The sequence below is a fragment of the Sapajus apella genome, unplaced genomic scaffold, assembly GCF_009761245.1.
Source record: "Sapajus apella isolate SASKATOON/1434 unplaced genomic scaffold, GSC_monkey_1.0 scaffold35, whole genome shotgun sequence".
Lineage (NCBI taxonomy): Eukaryota > Metazoa > Chordata > Mammalia > Primates > Cebidae > Sapajus > Sapajus apella.
In genome coordinates this window covers 18315663-18334726 of record NW_022436975.1, presented here as the reverse complement: position 1 = coordinate 18334726, position 19064 = coordinate 18315663, and the positions used below count along the sequence as shown (strand labels likewise).

Below are 19064 nucleotides of genomic sequence, written 5' to 3'. Positions count from 1 at the left end.
CAAGACCAGCCTTGGCAACATAGCAAGAAGTCATCTCTTAAAAATTAATTAATTAATTAAAATAAAATTTTTAAAAATAAAGAAGGAACCTAGTTTAGGGATTTTCCTTTTTCTTTTGTGCTTTCTAGTTCTTTGATTATAATTAGGTGCAATAAATGTATTGTTTCTGCATAAACAAGCCTGGACTTTTGAAATAGTAGGAACTCCCTTTATCCTTTTTATGCATTACCTAATGAACCACACTACAGTGAAGAATTATGCTGAAACCTTATTAAATTATGCTGGTCAGTGAATCTAAAAGCCTGTGTTGGTTACTATGAATGCTCTTGTTTTCAGCTGGGCAGACGATCACGACTCAAAAGAGCTGTTTGGATAGACTGTGGTATTCATGCAAGAGAATGGATCGGTCCTGCCTTTTGTCAGTGGTTTGTAAAAGAAGTAAGTTAAACCCTTTGTACAATGTCCACTTCAGCTAGTCAGTGCTTCCCTGTGTTTTTATTCTGCTTGACAAACAAAGTGGGAATTTAAAACCAATGATACCTGATTGAATAACAGTAACACCCTGATTCCATGGGCTTCTTTCATGTTTATGAAGATCTCTTACAACCCTGCCTCAGCTTATCCTCACCTGTGCCCTTGGAAGTGGGAATTGGCAGCTCTCATTACAAAGAAAGAACCCGAAGTTCAGAGCGTTTTTGAATTTGTGACAAATTAGGAATGAACCTAGCAATGGATATATGGCACAACTAAAAACCCAATCTGTGGTGTTCCAAAATAATTTCTTACAAGATATCCAGCTCAGAAAGTGCTACACTACTTGACTTCCCCCTCAAAATCATTTCACATAGGCTCTAACAGTAAAGAGGTGAACGAGAGATTGCTTGGGCCCTCCTGCTATAGGTCTGTAATGTAGATAGCAGAAGACCTTTAGCATCTGTGGATTTAACATTCTTAGTTTCAGTTATTTTTCAGTAACCCTAATCATTGATGACTCATAGCGATTTCTCATTTTCTGAATGTTTCGTTTGAGTCACAAGCCCTCTGAGCTTGTGTGTTTAGTGGGCCCCTATCCCAAGAGTGGGCCAGCCTTTTGTACCAACACTTTCATATGTTCTGATACTTTTCTATTTATTGTCAAGAATGTAATACATTTTATGGGTTTTTTTAACCTTGACTTTTAGTTTTGGGGGCTGAGGGGTGGGAAACTTAGAAACCAACCACTAACTCTGGTAATGAAAGTGAGTCAAAGGATATGAAGGGCTTAGCCACAAAATAGCTCGACAAAATTTTTTAGCCCTGTACTTATAGAAAACCATTAAAGACACAAAGGATATTTAAATATATCAGTTATATTTTACTATGTTTTATGGGGAAATTATGTGCTTTAGTGAAATTTGTAACTTTGACAACTCTACCAGGTCTTAGGAATTATACCTCACAAATGTCAAGAATGTACTAAATTTACAAAATGTCTCTCTGTCACTACCAAAACCACAAACGTATGCTTAATCTTATGAATATTGAATAATAAAATTTTCTACATATTCCTACTCAGTTTATTAATTTGCATTATCTTAAAACATTATTTCATCCTGCTAGAACAAATGCAAAAACTAATAAGAAATTAACTCTACTATGTTGCATCGAATACCCAATGTAAACATAGCAACATGTCTGCTGTTTCAGGTTTAAAAATAAAAGATAGAAATAGTTAAGTATTTGCACTTAGCTATTCCAGCTGAAGTTTTCCCTCACTCCCAACATATGCAACCTTTTCTTTACAATATCTAAATTTACGTTGTCTATATGGTTATCATCTTATTCCTATACAAACTCCAGCAGGAGAAACTCCATCCATCTTGTTCACTGTTAAATCCCCAACATGTAGAACACCTGGCACTTAATAGTGTTCAAATATTTGTTAATGCACTGAAATGATGAGAATTCAGTGGTAATGATGTGGAAAGATTTCTGGATGATGACTTGTCAAATCATCTCACAGGATAAGAATGGTTCCATCTGGATTTCTGTAATACACAACCTGTAGAGTCATATACAGCAGCACTGTAACCTGGGCTAAATTTCCAAGGAAGAGAAGGAGTGTACCCACAGGAAAAGGAAGAGGCACGTGCAATGACTGTCAACTGAGGGCAGCTGATTTTGGAGCAAGAACAAGAAGCAACAATTGAGATTAGGGTCCATTTCCACCAATATATCATTGGGAGGAGAGGTCTTCCTCTCCATCCTCCTCCCTCTTGCACAGGGCCATCATGTGTGCAGATGAGTGAGGCCATTCTGTGCCTCTGCTACCCTCCCCATGCCTCTTTTACTGCCCCGGATTATGGCTGTCATTTCCTTCTCCACTTCACCACTACGTTTTTTTGTCTGACCATGGAAGCAACCAGAAATAGAACAAAGGAGGCCTAGAGGTTATTCACCCCAATGTCACAGTCAAGGCATCAGCTGGAGCCCCAGGCATGAGGATATGTGGCTTCAGTGGGGGAGGATGTGCTTCCAAGCTCACTCACATGGCTGTTGGTAAGCCTTAGGTCCCCGCTGGCTATGGGCCAGAGACATCAGCTCCTTGTCACATAAGCTTCTCCCTAGGCCAGCTGAAAACATGGCACCTAGCTTCCCTCAAAGCAGGTGAAAGAGAAAGCAAGAGAAAACATGCCCCAGATGGAAACCACAGTTCTTTTGTAACGTAGTCTTGGAAGTGACCTAATAATCACTTTTGCCATATTTTCTTCATTAAAAGTGAATCACTTGGTCTAGCCCATACTCAAGAGGAAGGAATTATGCAGGGCACAAATACTAAGAAGCAGGAATCGTTGGGGATCACATTAAAGGCTGCCTACTACTCCTTGATGGGATTTCCCCCATAACCACGTATATCCTTATGCATATGTGAACTGGAAGAAAATTTATCAGCCCTTCTGGGATCCTGACAGAGCTTCAGATTGCATACGTGTTATGTGCACACAGTTGGAAGTCAGGCAACCCTGCGTGGATGTCAGGGTAATGTCACCTCTGCCACTTACTGTCTGTGTTACCTTGGTGTCAGGTCACTTAACCTTTCTGAACCTCAGCAAAATGGGGATGATAGTATGTGACACATTGGGTTATTGGGAGGATTAAACAGTATAATGCATGTGTTCTCACTCATAAGTGGGAGTTGAACAATGAGAAGACATGGACACAGAGAGAGTAACATCACACACCCAGGCCTATTGGGGGTGGGGGAAAGGGGTGGGAGATCATTAGGACAAATACCTAATACATGAAGGACTTAAAACCTAGATGATGAGTTGATAGGTGCAGCAAAACACCAGGGCACATGTATGCCTATGTAACAAGCCTGCATGTTCAGCACATGTATCCCAGAACTTAAAGTAAAAATAATATAATAATAATACATGCAAAAGACTTAACAGCATGTTTGGCATATAATAAACACTTAATAAACTCAATTATTACTATTATATCAGCAATCTGGTATTTTTAAATAAATAATGGAAAGGGAACCATTAAAAAATATCAAGCCAGGTGTGGTAACTCACACCTGTAATCCCAGCATTTGGAGAGGTGGAGGCAGGAGGATCACTTGAGCCCAGAAGTTTGAGATCAGCCTGGGCAACATAGTGAGACCCTGTCTCTACAAAAAGAATTTTTTTTTAATTAGCTGGGTGTAGTGGTGCATGCCTGCAGTCCCAGCTACCCCAGAGGCTGAGGAGGGAGGATCTGTTGAACTCAGGAGGTGAAGACTGCAGTCAGCTGTGATGATGCCACTGCACTCCAGCCTGGGCAACAGAATGAGACTCTCTCTCAATAAATAAATAAAAAGACTCTGGGAGTCTGAGGTGGGTGGGTCACTTGAAGTCAGGAGTTCAAGACCACCCTGCCCAACATGGTGAAACCCTGTCTCTACTAAAACTAGCCAGGTATGGTGGCACACACTTGTAGTTCCAGCTACTCAGGAGGCTGAGGCAGGAGAATTGCTTGAACCTAGCAGACAGATGTGGCAGTGAGCAGAGATCATGCCACTATACTCCAGCCTAGGCAACAGAGCAAGACTCCATCTCAAAAATAAACAGGGAAATAGAAATGAAAATCAGCAAGGATATAAAGGAACTCAACAACACTATCAACTAACAGGAACTAATAGACTGTACCTAACAGCAGAATATACATTCTTTTCAAGTACCTATGGAACATATACTAAAATATACCATATCCTCTTCAAAAACATAGACCTCAACAAGTGTAAAATAATTGAAATCATAAGGTGTGTTCTGTAACCACAATGAAATCAAACTAGTAATTGATTTCAGAACAATAATAGGAAAATCTCTAAACACTTGGAAATTAAACACATTTCTAAATGATCCATGAGTCAAAAATAAAATCTCAAGAGAGGCTTTGAAAATACCTTGGACTGGATAAAAATGAAAACACAACATATCATTTGTGGAAACAATATAAATAAGAACAGACATCAATGAAATTGAAAACAAAGTTATTAGAGAAAATCAACAAAACAAAAAGCTGGTTGGAGTACAGTAGCATGATCATGGCTCACTGCAGCTTTGATTTTCCAGGCCCGAGAAATCTTCTAACTGCAGTCTCCAGATTAGTTGGGACCATAATTGTGTGCCACCACTTCCGGCTAATTTTTTTTAATTATTTTTTATAGAGACAGTATCTCCCTATGTTGCCCAAGCTTATCACAAACTCCTAGGCTCAATTCCCACGTCAGCCTCCCAAAGTGCTGGGATCATACGCATGAGCCATGTACCTGGCCTGAGTCTCTTGAAAGATAAAATTGAGGCTGGGCACAGTGGCTCACGCCTATAATCCCAGCACTTTGGGAGGCCGAGGCAGGTGGATCACGAGGTCAAGAGATCAAGACCATCCTGGTCAACATGGTGAAACCCCGTCTATACTAAAAATACAAAAAAATTAGCTGGGCATGGTGGTGCATGCCTGTAGTCCCAGCTACTTGGGAGGCTGAGGCAGGAGAATTGCTTGAACCCAGGAGGCAGAGGTTGCGGTGAGCCAACATCATGCCATTGCACTCCAGCCTGGGTAACGAGCGAAACTCCGTAAAACAAAAAAAAAAAAAGAAAGAAAAGAAAATTGACAAAGCTCTAGCATGAGAGACAAAAAAAAAAAAGAAGCAAATTACCAATATCAGGAATGAAATGGAATATCACCACAAACTCTGAAGATATAGAAAAGGTTAATAAGGGAATACTGGAAATAATTCTACCCAGATAAATTTGACAGTGTAGACAAAACGAACCAATTAATTGAAAAACACCAACTATTACAACTTACCTATTAGAAAGTAGAGAATTTGAATATCCATCCCTATAACTATTGCAAATATTAGTTTCTTATTTTTAGATTCCCCAGAAAAGAAATTTCAAGGCTCAGAAGCTTTCACTGGAGAATTCTACCAAATGTTTAAAGAAGAATTAACACCAATTCAACACAGTCTTTTCAGAAAATAGAAAAGGCTGGAACACTTCCGGTTCTTTTTATGAAGCCTAATACCAAAACCAGGGACACCACATGAAAAAGAAACTCAGACCAATATCCTTGTTGAAAATAAATATATAAATCCTAAATAAAGTATTAACAGAAAGAATTTTGCAATCAAGAAAAATGATTATATACCATGGCTAAGTGAGATTTATTTCAGGAATGCAATCCCAGTTTAATATTCAAAAGTTAATCATTGTAATCCACTATATTAAAAGCTAAAGAAGAAAAACTATATGATCTTATCAGTTGACGCAGAGAAAGGATTTGACTAAATTTACCATACATCCATGATAAAACTCTTATAGAAATAGAGAGGTAATCTTTCAACAGGATATAAGATAAACATACAAAATCAATTTATTTCCATACACATAATAGCAATTAACACATGGACACTGGAATTTTTTAAATACAAGATTATATACAATTACTCAAAAAAGTGAAATACTTTTAGGTGTAAATCTAACAAAATGTACAGGATTTACATGCTGAAAGCTACAAAATGCTGGTGAAATAAAATCTAAGTGAAGAGACATACCACATTCATGGACTGGGAGATTTCAAAATAGTAAAGATGGCAATTCTGCTCTAACTGCTATAGAGATTTAACACAATTCCTATCAAAATTTCAGCAAGACTTTTTTATAGCTATAGGTAAGATTATTCTTAAAAGTGTGTGGAATGGCAAAGGAAGTAGGACAGCCAAAACTATTTTGAAAAGAAGAATGAAAAGGGAGGGAGGATTCATTCTATCTGATTTCAGGATATACCACATACCTTCAATAATTAAGCGTGTGTGGTATTGGTGAAAGGATAGGCATAGATAAATGGAACAGAATAGAAACTCAAAAATAGATCCACACAAATATTCTCAACTGACTTTTTACACAAATGCAAAAGCAATTCAGTGGTGGAAAAACAGACTTTTCAGCAAATGGTGCTGAAGCAATTGGATATTCATTGCAAAAAAAAAAAAAAAGTCTGTTTTTTTATAAGATATGAGTCTAAGTCTCATACCATATACAAAAATTAACTCAAAATCAATCATGAATTTAAATCTAAAATGTAAAATGATAAAACTTTTAGGGGAAAAAAAGCACAGGAGAAGATCTTGAGGACCTAAAACCAAGGCAAAGAGCTCTTTGATTTGACATCAAAAACATGCTCCATAAAAGAAGTAGATACACTGTTCATTATCAAACTTAATCAAAATTTTAAACTTTTGCCTATGAAAAACTGTTAAGAGGATGAAAATTATAAGCTGCAGACTGGGAAAAAAGATATGCAAATCACATATCTAATAAAAGACTCATTTGGAATATATAAACTCAAAACTTGATAGTAAAAAGCAAACAATCCAATGAGAAAATGGGCAAAAGACATGAAAAGACATTTAACCAAAGTGTATACATACAGATGGTAAATAAGCACATGCAAAAAAGATGTCATTAAGAAAATTAAAGCCACAATGAGTTATCACTGCACACCTATCTGAATGGCTAAAGATAATCAGATAGATAGCTTTATATCACCAAATACCAGTGAGGATGCAGGAAACTAGAGCACTCATACGTTGCAGGTGCAAATGTAAAACAGTAGAGCTATTCTTGAAAACAGTTGGCAGTATCTTTTCAAACTGGGCATGCAACTACCATATGACCCAGTAATTGCACTCCTGGCATTTATCCCAGAGAAATTAAAACTTATGTTCACTCAAAAACCTGTGCACAAATGTTTATAGCAGCTTTATTTATAATAGCTAAAAACTGGAAACAACCCAAGTATCCATCAACAGGCAAATGGTTAAACAAACTGTAGTACATCTATACCATGGAAAACTACTCAACAATTAAAAGGAACAGATTATTGATACAGCAACCTGGATGAGTCTCCAGAGAATTATGCTGAATTAAAAAGCCAGTCTTAAATGCCTACTTTATTATTTCATTTATATATTGTTCTTGAAATGACAAAATTATGAAAATAGAGAACAGACTAGTGACTGCTCACAGTTAGGGAAGGGGTGGAGTTAGAAGAAAAGTGGATGTGGCTGTAAAAGAGCAACATGAGGAATGTGTATGTGGATGGAAATGTTGCCCATATCAATGCCAATACCGTAATGGTAATATTACAATACAGTTTGGCAAGATATTAACAATAGGGAAAATAGGTAAAGGGTATATGATATCTATCTGTATTCTTATAATTACATGTGGACCTACATTTATCTCCAAATATATAAAAATAATAGCCAGGCTTCATACCCCTGGTTTCCATTCTCTTTGGAACCAGGTGCTATCTCTTGCCTAGAGAAACAGTCAATTTCATCTCCGCTCTCTCTTCCCGGCTGTGTAATCCTCATCAACTGGCCCTGACTCTCCTTGCCATGAAAACCAGAAGTATTAGGAGGGCTCTGGCTCCATTAAGTTCATCTCTTCTTCAGCCAGCACGACTGTCCCATGCCATGCCCTGAGAGCCACTTCCACTTCTGCCCCCATTCCAATTTAGTGGATTAATCTGTGGATGTCTATTTTGAAAACACAAAGCTCAGAAAACAGTGATACAGAAGCAAAGCACCCAAATTAAATGACTGGTAAATTGGGCTTCATTATTTTGTTATTCTGCAAATTGCATAAATGAATTCATTATTTCAATAAATATTGATAAATTGCTAGTTGACAGACATTTTTAAATGCCAGATATACCACAAAGCTTATGGGCTATAGTCTCTTAAGTTGATAGTCATTTAATTCTGTTTGGAAAATGTAGAGCCATCGCTTTTCTGTTTGCAATACATGCTACCTCTCTTTCTTTCCTAATATTCACATATTAGGAAATATTACCTTTTGGCATTAAAGTTTTCTTTTTTTTTTTTTTTTTTTTTGAGATGGAGTCTTGCTCTGTTGCCCAGGTTGGAGCACAACTCTTTTTTTAAGCTTGTAAGCAGAATTAAGAAAATAAGTGGTTTGTACACTTAGATTGCAAAATCTTTCTCTTGTTGAACGCTTGCTTATATCAGCTTATCAAAACTGTTATCATGTGATATTTATGGTGCCGTAGGGCTTTGAGGGGAGAGAAAAAAGATAAGCACAGACGTGCTGGACTTACTGTTGAAATGTGTACCACAGATGCTCCCTTCATCACAAAATTAAAAAGGAATTTTAAGAAATATTACCTTTTGGCATTAAAGTTTTGTTTTCTTTTTTTTTTTTTTTTTTTTTTTTTTTTGAGGCAGAGTCTTGCTCTATCGCCCAGATCGGAGTGCAGTGGCACAATCTTGGCTCACTGCAACCTCTGCCTTCCAGGTTCAAGCAATACTGCCTCAGCCTCCTGAGTAGCGGGAATTGCAGGCGTGCACCACCACACACTGATAATATTTGTATTTTTAGTGGAGGCGGGATTTCACGATGTTAGCCAGGCTGGTCCTGAACTCCTAACCTCAAGTGATCCATCCGCCTCGGCCTCCCAAAGTGCTAGGATTACACATGTGAGCCACCACACCCGAACTAAAGTTTTCTTAAATTTTTCATGGGCCAAGAGGGATGATACAGACATCAAATTCATTGAAGAAAGAATTTATCAATGAAAGAAAACTAGAATAGATACACTTAAGGAGAAAGCAGAGATGCACATGCAGAACTTGGAAGTTATCTTTCTGCAAATGAGAACAGGTATCTACAGAAGAGCAAAAGACTTAAACCTGAGAATGGGCAGAGGCCAGGGAACAAAGAGAATAGACAGCAAGGAGATACTTATAAAGAGGGACACTCACAAAACTTAAAAGTAATAGACTTGAAAATTAAATTTAAAAGTAGAGGATGGTTCACACCTATAATCCCAACACTTTGGGAAGCTGAGGCAGGTTAATCACTTGAGGCCAGGAGTTCCAGACCAGCCTGGAAACATGGTGAAACCCCTTATCTACTAAAAATACAAAAATTAGCTGGGCATGGTGGCATGTGCCTGTAATCCCAGTTACTCGGAAAGCTGAGGCATGAGAATAGCTTGAACCCAAGAGGCGGAGGTTGCAGTGAGCTGACATTGCACCACTGCACTCCATCCTGGGCAACAGAGCAAGACTCTGGCTCAAAAAAATAAAAAATGTAGAGGAAACTACCAACTTAAAAATAGGGTCGAAAACAGTATGGCAGGTCTTCCAAAAGTTAAACATAGAGTTACTATGTGGTCCCCAAATTCCACTCCTATGTGTGTACCCAAGAGAACTGAAAACATATCCACACAGAAAGTTGTACATGAATGCTCATAGCAGCATTATTCATAGTAACCGAAAAGTGGCCATTGGCTGATGAATAGTTTTTTTTATTGGTATAATGATACAATAGGGTATTATTCAGCCATAAAAGGAATGAAGGTATTAAGATGCAGCGGTGATGGACCTTGAAGACATTATGCTAAATGAAATAAAGCAGACACAAAAGCTTATATATTATATCACTCCATTTGTGTGAAATGTTCAGAGAGAAGCAGATTAGTGGTTGCAAGAGGATGAGGTAAGAGGGAATTGGAACTAACCACTACCAGGTTCTTTTTGGAGTGATGGAAATGTCCTAGAATTTGATAATGATGATTGTATAGCACTGCAAATATATTAAAAGCCACCGAATTGTATACTGTAAAATGGTTAATTTTATGTTCTATGAATTATATCTCACTAAATGAAGTACCAATATATGCTACAACATAGATGAATCTTGAAAACATGCTGAATGAAAGAAGTTGCTCACAAAAGATTATGTATTACCCGATTCCATATATATGCAATGCCCCAAATCGGTGAATTTCTGGGGGAAAAAAAAAAAAAGTAGATCAGTGGTTACCTGTGGTGAGGGAAGATGATAGGATTGTGGAGTTGTTAGCTAGAGTATGGGCTTCTGGCTGGGCATGATGGCTCACACCTGTGATCCCAGCACTTTGGGAGGCCGTGGCGGGTGGATCATGAGGTCAGGAGTTCGAGACCAGTCTAACCAACATGGTGAAACCCTGTCTCTACTAAAAGTACAAAAATTAGCCAGGCATGGTGGAGTGCCATCTATTCAGGAGGCTGAGGCAGAAGAATCGATTGAACCCAGGAGACAGAGGTTGCAGTGAGCTGAGGTTGTGCCACTGCACTCCAGCCTGGCCAACAAATTGAGATTGTGTCAAAAAAAAAAAATTGATATGGGCTTCTTTTTTTGGATAATGAAAGTATAAGGCCAGGTGTGGTAGCTCATTCCTGTAATCCCAGCACTTTGGGAGGCTGAGGTGAGAAGATCATGAGGTCAGGAGTTCAAGACCAGCCTGGCCAACATGGTGAAACCCTGTCTCTACTAAAAATACAAAAACTAGCCGGGCGTGGTGGCACATGCCTGTAATCCCAGCTACTGGGGAGGCTGAAGCAGGAGAATCGCTTGAACCCAGAAGGCGGAGGTTACAGTGTGCCAAGAGAGTGCCATTGCACTCCAGCCTGGGCAACAGAGCGGTACTCCATCTCAAAAGAAAACAAAAGGAAAATATAAAATTATAAAGTGGTGATGGTTGCACAACTCTGGAAATATACTAAAAACACTAAATTGCACACTACAAAAGGATGAATTGTAAGGTGTATGAATTACATCCCAATAAAGCTGTTATTTTTTAAATTAGGGTTAAATAGCATTCCCCCAGAAGATATTTATATTAATTGGTTCAACAAATTCTTGTTGATCACTGCATTTTTAGTACCCTTCTTGTATTACGGGCATCAACAGAAGTATAAATCATGGTCCCTGCACTCAAGGGGTCTGCACTCTATTTGAGGAGGAATATTTATGTACGGGAAATAACATAAAATAGTGTGTCTTTGGGGGCCTAAGTGTACTGATTATAGTGCCTGAAGGAATTAAGGAATCAGAAAAATCCATGAAGACTTAAAAAAAAAAAAAAACAAGGTTTGGGGAAACTTTGTGGAGGAAATGATTCTCAAGCCTTGACTGAGAAGTTAGAATTTGATCAGGAAAATAAATGAAAGCATTCCAAGAAAGAGAAAAGATTAATGTTGAGGATGAACATGGTATGTGTATGTTGCCATACATTTAGTGAGGCAACAATCTCTGGTCTGTGTGAGCAGACTCTAATGCCATATAAGACTGCTTGAAAAATTATAGTAAGCCTTGGAAGCCAAGCAGAGTTTGGTCACTAAAGTAAAATGAGAAAACACTGATCAGGTGCAGTGGCTCACACCTGTAATCCCAGCACTTTGGGAGGCCAAGGCCAGAGGATCACTTGAGCCCAGGAGGTCAGGGCTGCAGTGAGCTATGATTACACCACTGCACTCCAGCCTGGGTGACGGAGTGAGATCTTCTCTAAAAAAATAAATAAATAAATAAATGAAAGAAAAGAAAATGCTGATAAGGAGCAAAAAAGTATGTGCCACAGAGCTTAAAGGTGAAGGGCAATGATACTTGGATGGAAGGAAGGAGAAAGAACTCAGAGTGAGGGCAACTAACTAGAAGTTTCTAGGACAGGAATCTACACAGAAACAGGAAGAGTGGATGTAGGAATGGAAAGTTAAAAAAGCATGTAAGAAAGTCCAAAGAAAATATTCATTTATTCTGTCAAATGCTTATTGAGTACTTCTTTGTATACAAAGACAGCAGGCTAAGTCCTGTAATGGCATAAGTACTGTCCTACAGTACAGAAAACATTAACCCTTTCCTCAATGCATTTGCAGTTCTACTGGGGAGAAGAGACACAGACACAAAAGAAGGCAGCCATAAAGCAAGTCTTTAGGAATTGATGATTGGCTTGATATGGGAATAGAAGAGGAGGATAGGTCAAAGATAAGATGCCCAAGAGATCGGTGATATCATTGAAGTTGGGGGAGCATCAGTTGAAGTGTTGGCAGGACCACGAGTCTGAAGGGAAGTACCCAACATAACACTACACTAAGCTGGTGAAATGATTAATTTATTCAGCAAGTAATTATCAAGTCTCTACTGCTATGCACCAGGCCAGACCATGTTAAGACATTGTGGTTACTGGGTAACAGGGAAGGAAAATCAAAAACTCTGTTCTTATCCAACTCATGGATTCTCATGAACCAAAAGAATGAATGCTCTTTGATAAGATGTGAAAGATTGAGCAATCTGCCAGAATGAATAAATACCTGATTCACAGGCCTAATTTGGGCAGCAGGCAACCAAGAATAAATTCCAGTGATTTTGTCCGCCATAAAAAAGTTGGGTGTAAGTACTTTTCTTGTCTGTATTACATAAGCTGCTAAGAAAAGACAAGCCAAGGATGGAAGATCGTAGCAGTATACCAGTGAGGTCCTGGTACAAATTCAGGGCAAGTCATATCTATATTTAGGATAGCCTAGTAATTTTCAATGGCAGCTCATTTTTACATCTTTTTGTTTTTTTAATTGTGGGAAGGCCACTTTAATTCTTTGTTGCCAATGCAGATGGAATACCATTTGCTTCATTTTTCAGAATAACCTCCAACTGAATGAGGCAATTGGGCTTTGTTCACTTCTGCTAGTTTGAGATCATCCACCTCCCAGATTGAGTAGTATCCCAAGCCATGGCTGGTGCTTGCTGGCCCAGGGTTATGCACAGCCCTTCCGTTCTTTCCTCAGATAATGCTACATTGCTGGGATGAATTTGACCAGTCTCGTTATTTGTATAATACTAAGAAAGTAACTCAGGGAAATATGTATTTGGAAATAAAGACACTTCCAAGCATAAAAGCGAAAAAGGAAGGCATAAAGGAATAACTGATACATACATAGCCCTGACTACATAAAAATATTTTAGTGGAGTATTTATTGATGAAGGACACTCTTCATGACCCGTTGCTATGTTTAAAAAAAAAAAAAAAAAACAGCGTGGACAATATAATTTCAATTTTGCAAAATCTATATCTGAGAGCTATATAGATATATACCTGAAACATATGCCAACTGTTAAAAAAGGAGAGGATTATGGGTAATTTTTATTTTCTTCTTTACGCTTTTCTGAATTTCCCAAAATTTTCTGTATTAAACAGGACCAAAAATGACTCTATTTTTAAAATAAATTAAACCCAGACAAAACTGAAAACATTTCATTCTCACACTAAACTCCGTTATGCTCGAGTCATCTATTTCTACAGGTATTTTAGAATTGGCAGCTGGCAGACCTAAGTGGCAGACCAAAGATAAAGCAAGGTTTTGCAACAAAATGTTTGGGACTAAAATGGTCTGAAATGGAAAGTTCTGCCAGACATTGAAGATGTGTGATATACAGGTGGATCTAATTTGATCCTGTTACAGAAAGGCAGCAGTAAAACATCCTTGGTTCTCCAGGTGAGAGCCAGGGTTTTTGTCTGCTGTCTATGTAATGTGAAACCTCACCCTTCCAGGCCATTTGATTATTGGAAAACCATCTCCATTGCACTTTCCTGCCCATCTACACTCGGCACTGCAGTGATGGCTAATCCTAGTGCCAACATCTGGCATGTGATTCAGATGTACTATGCAGATGATTCAAATAAGAATAGGAGCCTTTCAGGGAAGCAGTTTATTTTCCAGGCAGAGTAAACAGTAATATGTGAGGGCTATGGAGGGTTGTGTGTTTAGGACAGAGCTCTAAGAATAACTTACAGCTGTGGTTGTAGGGGAAGTCCTCCAACTAGGAATGCTTTCCAGAAAGGGAAGGGTTGTCTCCCAGAATCCAAAAGCTCTCCAGGGAATAGTCCTTTTGGATAATCATCTCTTTCAGTCTCATTATGTATTGCTGCTCATTAAAGGTAAAATATAAGCCCTCAGATGTAGGATAAAACACTAAGGTCTTGGTTAAGAAATAGATCACTAAAAATAAACCTTTTTAAGAAGAGAACTTAAATTACATGTATGTGCCAAAAAACAGGGAATAAATAATTGAGAAGGTTACTGAGCCCAGATCAAGTATCTAATGAGTTCAGCTGAGTAAGCAAACACTTCTTTGTTCTTAATTACGTAATGGAAAACAGCTCATCGTATGAAAATGATCTTCATTTTTTAAATTGTCGGGCTTTGGTTCACTGCCATTCTAAGTAATTACCATATTTTGGTTTTCTTTTTCCTGGCCTTCAGTACCGTTAGTTCACCGTGTTCTTCCCATCCACACTCTCCCCAATCTCCTTAATTCTCCGCATCCTCCAACCTATCTCTTTCTCCCCTTCTATCCAATTTACAATGCCCTGAACATAGCAGAGTTTGCATTATCATTTGTTTAGTTTCAGTTTAATTAAACCGAAATCCATGGCATCAGTTGTACTCCACCACCTAATAATAGAGAGTGTTCTGGCCATTGTGAAGACGGACAATGCTTGCTTTTCACAGTAGCACCGGACTCTAAAAGTGACCACGCAAGCTGAAGCAGGACAGAGCAGTCTTCATCATCAACGAGAGAAATTGTTTGTTCCATGATCCTGAGCTTTTGTTGAAATGTTAAAAGCTCTCTTACTCTGTTATACCTGTATTGGGAAATTATTTTAACTGGTAAAACTAATATTTAGTATGCTGTATTTTAAATCATGAGCAATACTGAGAATTCAAATGCCTTATTTCTTTGTTAAAAAATAACACCTTATAAAGGGAAGTTTGGATTGTGCTCATCATCTTCTCTCTGTATAACTTACAACATGCAGTGAGCATCTTTCATTTAAAAAATTGCCTTGGCAGATTGTCATACTCCTTTCTTCACTGAATCAGCTTCCAATATTTTTTTTCCTTTGTACTTTCAATGTCATGAAATATCTTAGAGCTCCTTTAATGTTAAGTGTTCCCAGGTCACTTCTTCTGGAGCATCATCATTCTTTTCATCCCAACCACTGGCCTCATCTGTATTGGTAAGTCGGTCCTCACTGTATTCCTGTGGCTGCATATCTAGAGTTGAATGGTGCAGTGTCAACATTCCTAATCAGCTGTTTGTTCTAAGCTCCATTTACATTTGGTTCAGATCTCACCTCCAAGCATTAGCACTTTTCATTTCTTTGCCGCACTTTCACCTTAGTTGGACAATTTCTTCTTTCCATCATCCATTATTGTAAACTAACTTGTAGATTTATCACCAAGAAACAAGGACGCAACATAGCTACACACTTTGCTGTCTGTGTATAAACTGATTACAAGATGTGCAGTGACCAACGACCCACTGACAGACTTTCAAAGAAAGTCTGGATATAATGGATCACAGATCTTGATGCTCATTTTTATTTATACAGTGATTTGTAGACTGGAGATCAAGCAGTGGAAACTGAAACTTACACTTTTGTGGGAGGACTGGTGTTATTAAGTACAATAACAAATCTATGTATAACAAAGCCATGCAAAGTGAAGACAACTGTACTTTCATTTTTGGTAGGTAAAATATGCTTACAGAGCAGATCTTCATAATACCAAAGTTGTCCTGGCTTCTTCTCATGAGCAAATACAACCAACAAACCACTGTTGTTAGGCTATCTCTGTGTGAAATGTGAAGTGGCATTACTTAGGAAAAAGAGTAGACATGTATCTAATAGTATATTCTTCCTGGTGACACAAAACATTTCAAATATTTATGTCTCTTATTAGAAGATGTAGCTTAATTGACAACATTTTCTAGTCTTTACCTGCCCCATTATTAGTCACTCTGTGTGGTTCTAAGTATAATTAAAGATTAGGAGATGATTTTTAGTTTTTCACCCTTTATTTATGGTGCCTTTTCTTCATGTTACTTTCAAACTGTTATTTGGTTGACCATTTTGTCTTTAATGGTCATCTTATAGTGTGATGTCAGCTGTCTTTATAGATTAAACTCCCTTTTTAAAATAAAAAAAAACTTCCCTGTAAACTCTCCCCCACTCTAATTAATTCTCCTGGTATTGAATTTTAAATGCCTCCTTTGTGTTGAGATGTACCCACTTTGATGCCGCACTGTTTACCTGTCCTAAGTGATATTCCTGTTCAGTTCAGCTGTAGCTGGTCTTCAGCTTGATGGTGGCTGTGCCCCTTTCTTTGGCCTTAGCTGTAACAGGCTTCGTTCTGCCAGTGTGTCCTGCATTAGATGTGTGGTTATTTTTAGGTCCTCTGCGGTGATTCTAGGATAAAAATAGAGGAAAGTTTTAAAGCTACCTTTTTAAAAGCCATTAACACCAATCCTCAAAAAAATGCTCTCCATATTCCATGCTGTGATGAGCTCTAAGAAAGCAACATTCAACCACATAAAACCAAAAACATTGAAACGGTGGAAAACCCTTTACCCCCCTTTGTCATTCCACACGAAGGTGTTAGTCATGGCAAAATTTGTCTTTGATTTTAACCAAAGTTTATTTGGTGAATTCTGATATATAACATGTACATATGTATGCAGAAGCCAAAACAGTCTTGGCAGATGGTGAATACCAAATAGATTCATTCTGTGTCTTTCTTAATTAACATCAGAAACGCCCCAATCAGTTCCAAATTTACCATTTGCCTGGCAGAAGGTAACACTAAAAACTTTCTTTGATATCTTTTAATTGAAAAAATCGGTTTGGTGAAGCCTGTTTAAAATACATTGAAGTAAGGTGATGCAGTACCTAGGGACCGCCACACTGAGGCGTGTGGTGCATTGTTTTGCGACTGGCTTTCAGATCCTGACTGCTTTAAGTCTTCCTCATAAGCAACAATAGTAATAAAGAAATTAAACTTTAAAGGTCCAGATGCAACTTGATTATTGGGCACCTCCTTTTCAATGTGTTTGGGGGGTGTGCATTGATTGCTAAAAATATTTCTACACATTAGAAGAAAAGCACACCCCTGTGTTCTTCATGGTTATGTTAGAATAATAGGAAATAGATGTAATGATTCTTCTAGAACCCCCCACCCAAACCATAAAAGAGAAATGATCTGTGTTCTATTATTTAAGGCATTCAAGCAAGGAGTTCTCCCAAACGTCCCATTCAGTATTTAACAGTCATCGCCTAGTGATGATTCTTGCTTGTGTGACCAGATGGGGAATAGCTGCAATTCTTAGAGAGTTATAAAAATCACAAATATAGCATATGCAATACAATGACACCTGCTTGTTTGTCAGAGGAAGAACACGATCTGACAAGTCTTGGAAATTAAACTGTTTCCAGAATAGAATACTACAGAGCAGCTTCTTTGATTCATATATTATTTAGAAATGAAAAAATTTTTAATGATGCTAATGACCTCCAAATATATAAAACAAAAATTGACAACATGTAAGAAAAATCAATAAGGCCAAAATAACAATATGAGGTTTTAACACAATTCTCAGTGGTTAAGATAGCAGACAAAGTCTTAGTAAGAATGTAGGTGATACAAACAATAACTAATAACCTCATCCAATAAACACATATACTATCTCTACCCAATAATTACAGAATGTATGCTTTTTCAAGCACAATTGGAACATTCACAGAAATTGAATATATTCTAGTCTACAAAGCAAGTATCAACATATACCAAATAATCTGTTAAAAATACCACATTCTCTAACTGTAATGCAGTTGTCAGAAATCATTTATTTACAAAAAAATTATCCCACATATTTAGAAACAAAAACACTTAAAATTTAAATCAAGGAAAAGAATAAAGTCTCTGAGTTAGTGAGTCCGTCTTTCCATTCAAGAAATTAGAAAAGGAACAAAAGTGTGAATGACAGGTTCTGGTAGCTCATGCCTGTAATCCCAGCACTTTAGGAAGCTGAGAGGGAGGATTGCCTGAGCCCAGGAGTCTAAGATCAGCCTGGGCAACATAGGGAAACCCTGTCTCTACAAACAATAAAAAATTAAGTATTTAGCCAAGTAGCTCCTGCCTATAGTCCCAGCTACTTGGGAGGCTGAGGCAGGAGGATCATTTGAGCCCAGGAGTTCGAGGCTGCAGCGAGCTATGATTGAACCACTGAACTCCAGCCTGGGTGACAGAGCAAGACCATATCTTAAAAAAAAAAATTGTAAAGTCAACAACAACAAAATGATAAAGATACATCTTTCTTAGTACATCTTTGTTTTATATTTCATTAGCTTCTGCTCTAGGCCTAGATGGTCTTAGAACTGAGTTCCACCATTCAGGGAACTAATAATTCAAATATATGAAAAATATTCCATAAATATAATGTTTATATTAGAACACCCCCAAATCACCATCAGGTAATATAACCCTTGTAGCAAAACCAGACAAGGACAAAATAAGAAAGAAAATCATATGCTTAGCTCATGTAGCAATGTAGATGTTAATGCAGTCATGCATTGCTTGACAACAGGGATACGTTTGGGAAATGTGTCATTAGGCAATTTCATCATTGTGTGAACAACATAGAGTGTACTTAGGCAAACCTGGGTCGTATTTTTTTTTCATATGGAAAACCAAATGCCCCACCACCACTACTGAATGTGTCATTTTCTCTATTGATCTGCAACACAAATATCAAGTGTCGGACATCAGATTTCTCTCTATGTTCCATTATAATCTTGTGGAACCACAGTGGCATATGCAATCCATTGTTGACCAAATCATTGTTATACAG

The 19064-nt window shown here is 37.8% G+C and overlaps 1 protein-coding gene across 1 annotated transcript in view; it reads left to right on the top strand.

The window, feature by feature from the left end:
* CPA6 (carboxypeptidase A6) overlaps nt 1-19064 on the top strand; it is a 325618-nt gene that overhangs the window by 246592 nt on the left and 59962 nt on the right. The window contains exon 6 of the mRNA XM_032296286.1: nt 337-438. Coding sequence (XP_032152177.1) covers nt 337-438 — 102 coding nt within the window. The remainder of the gene's footprint in view (nt 1-336; nt 439-19064) is intronic.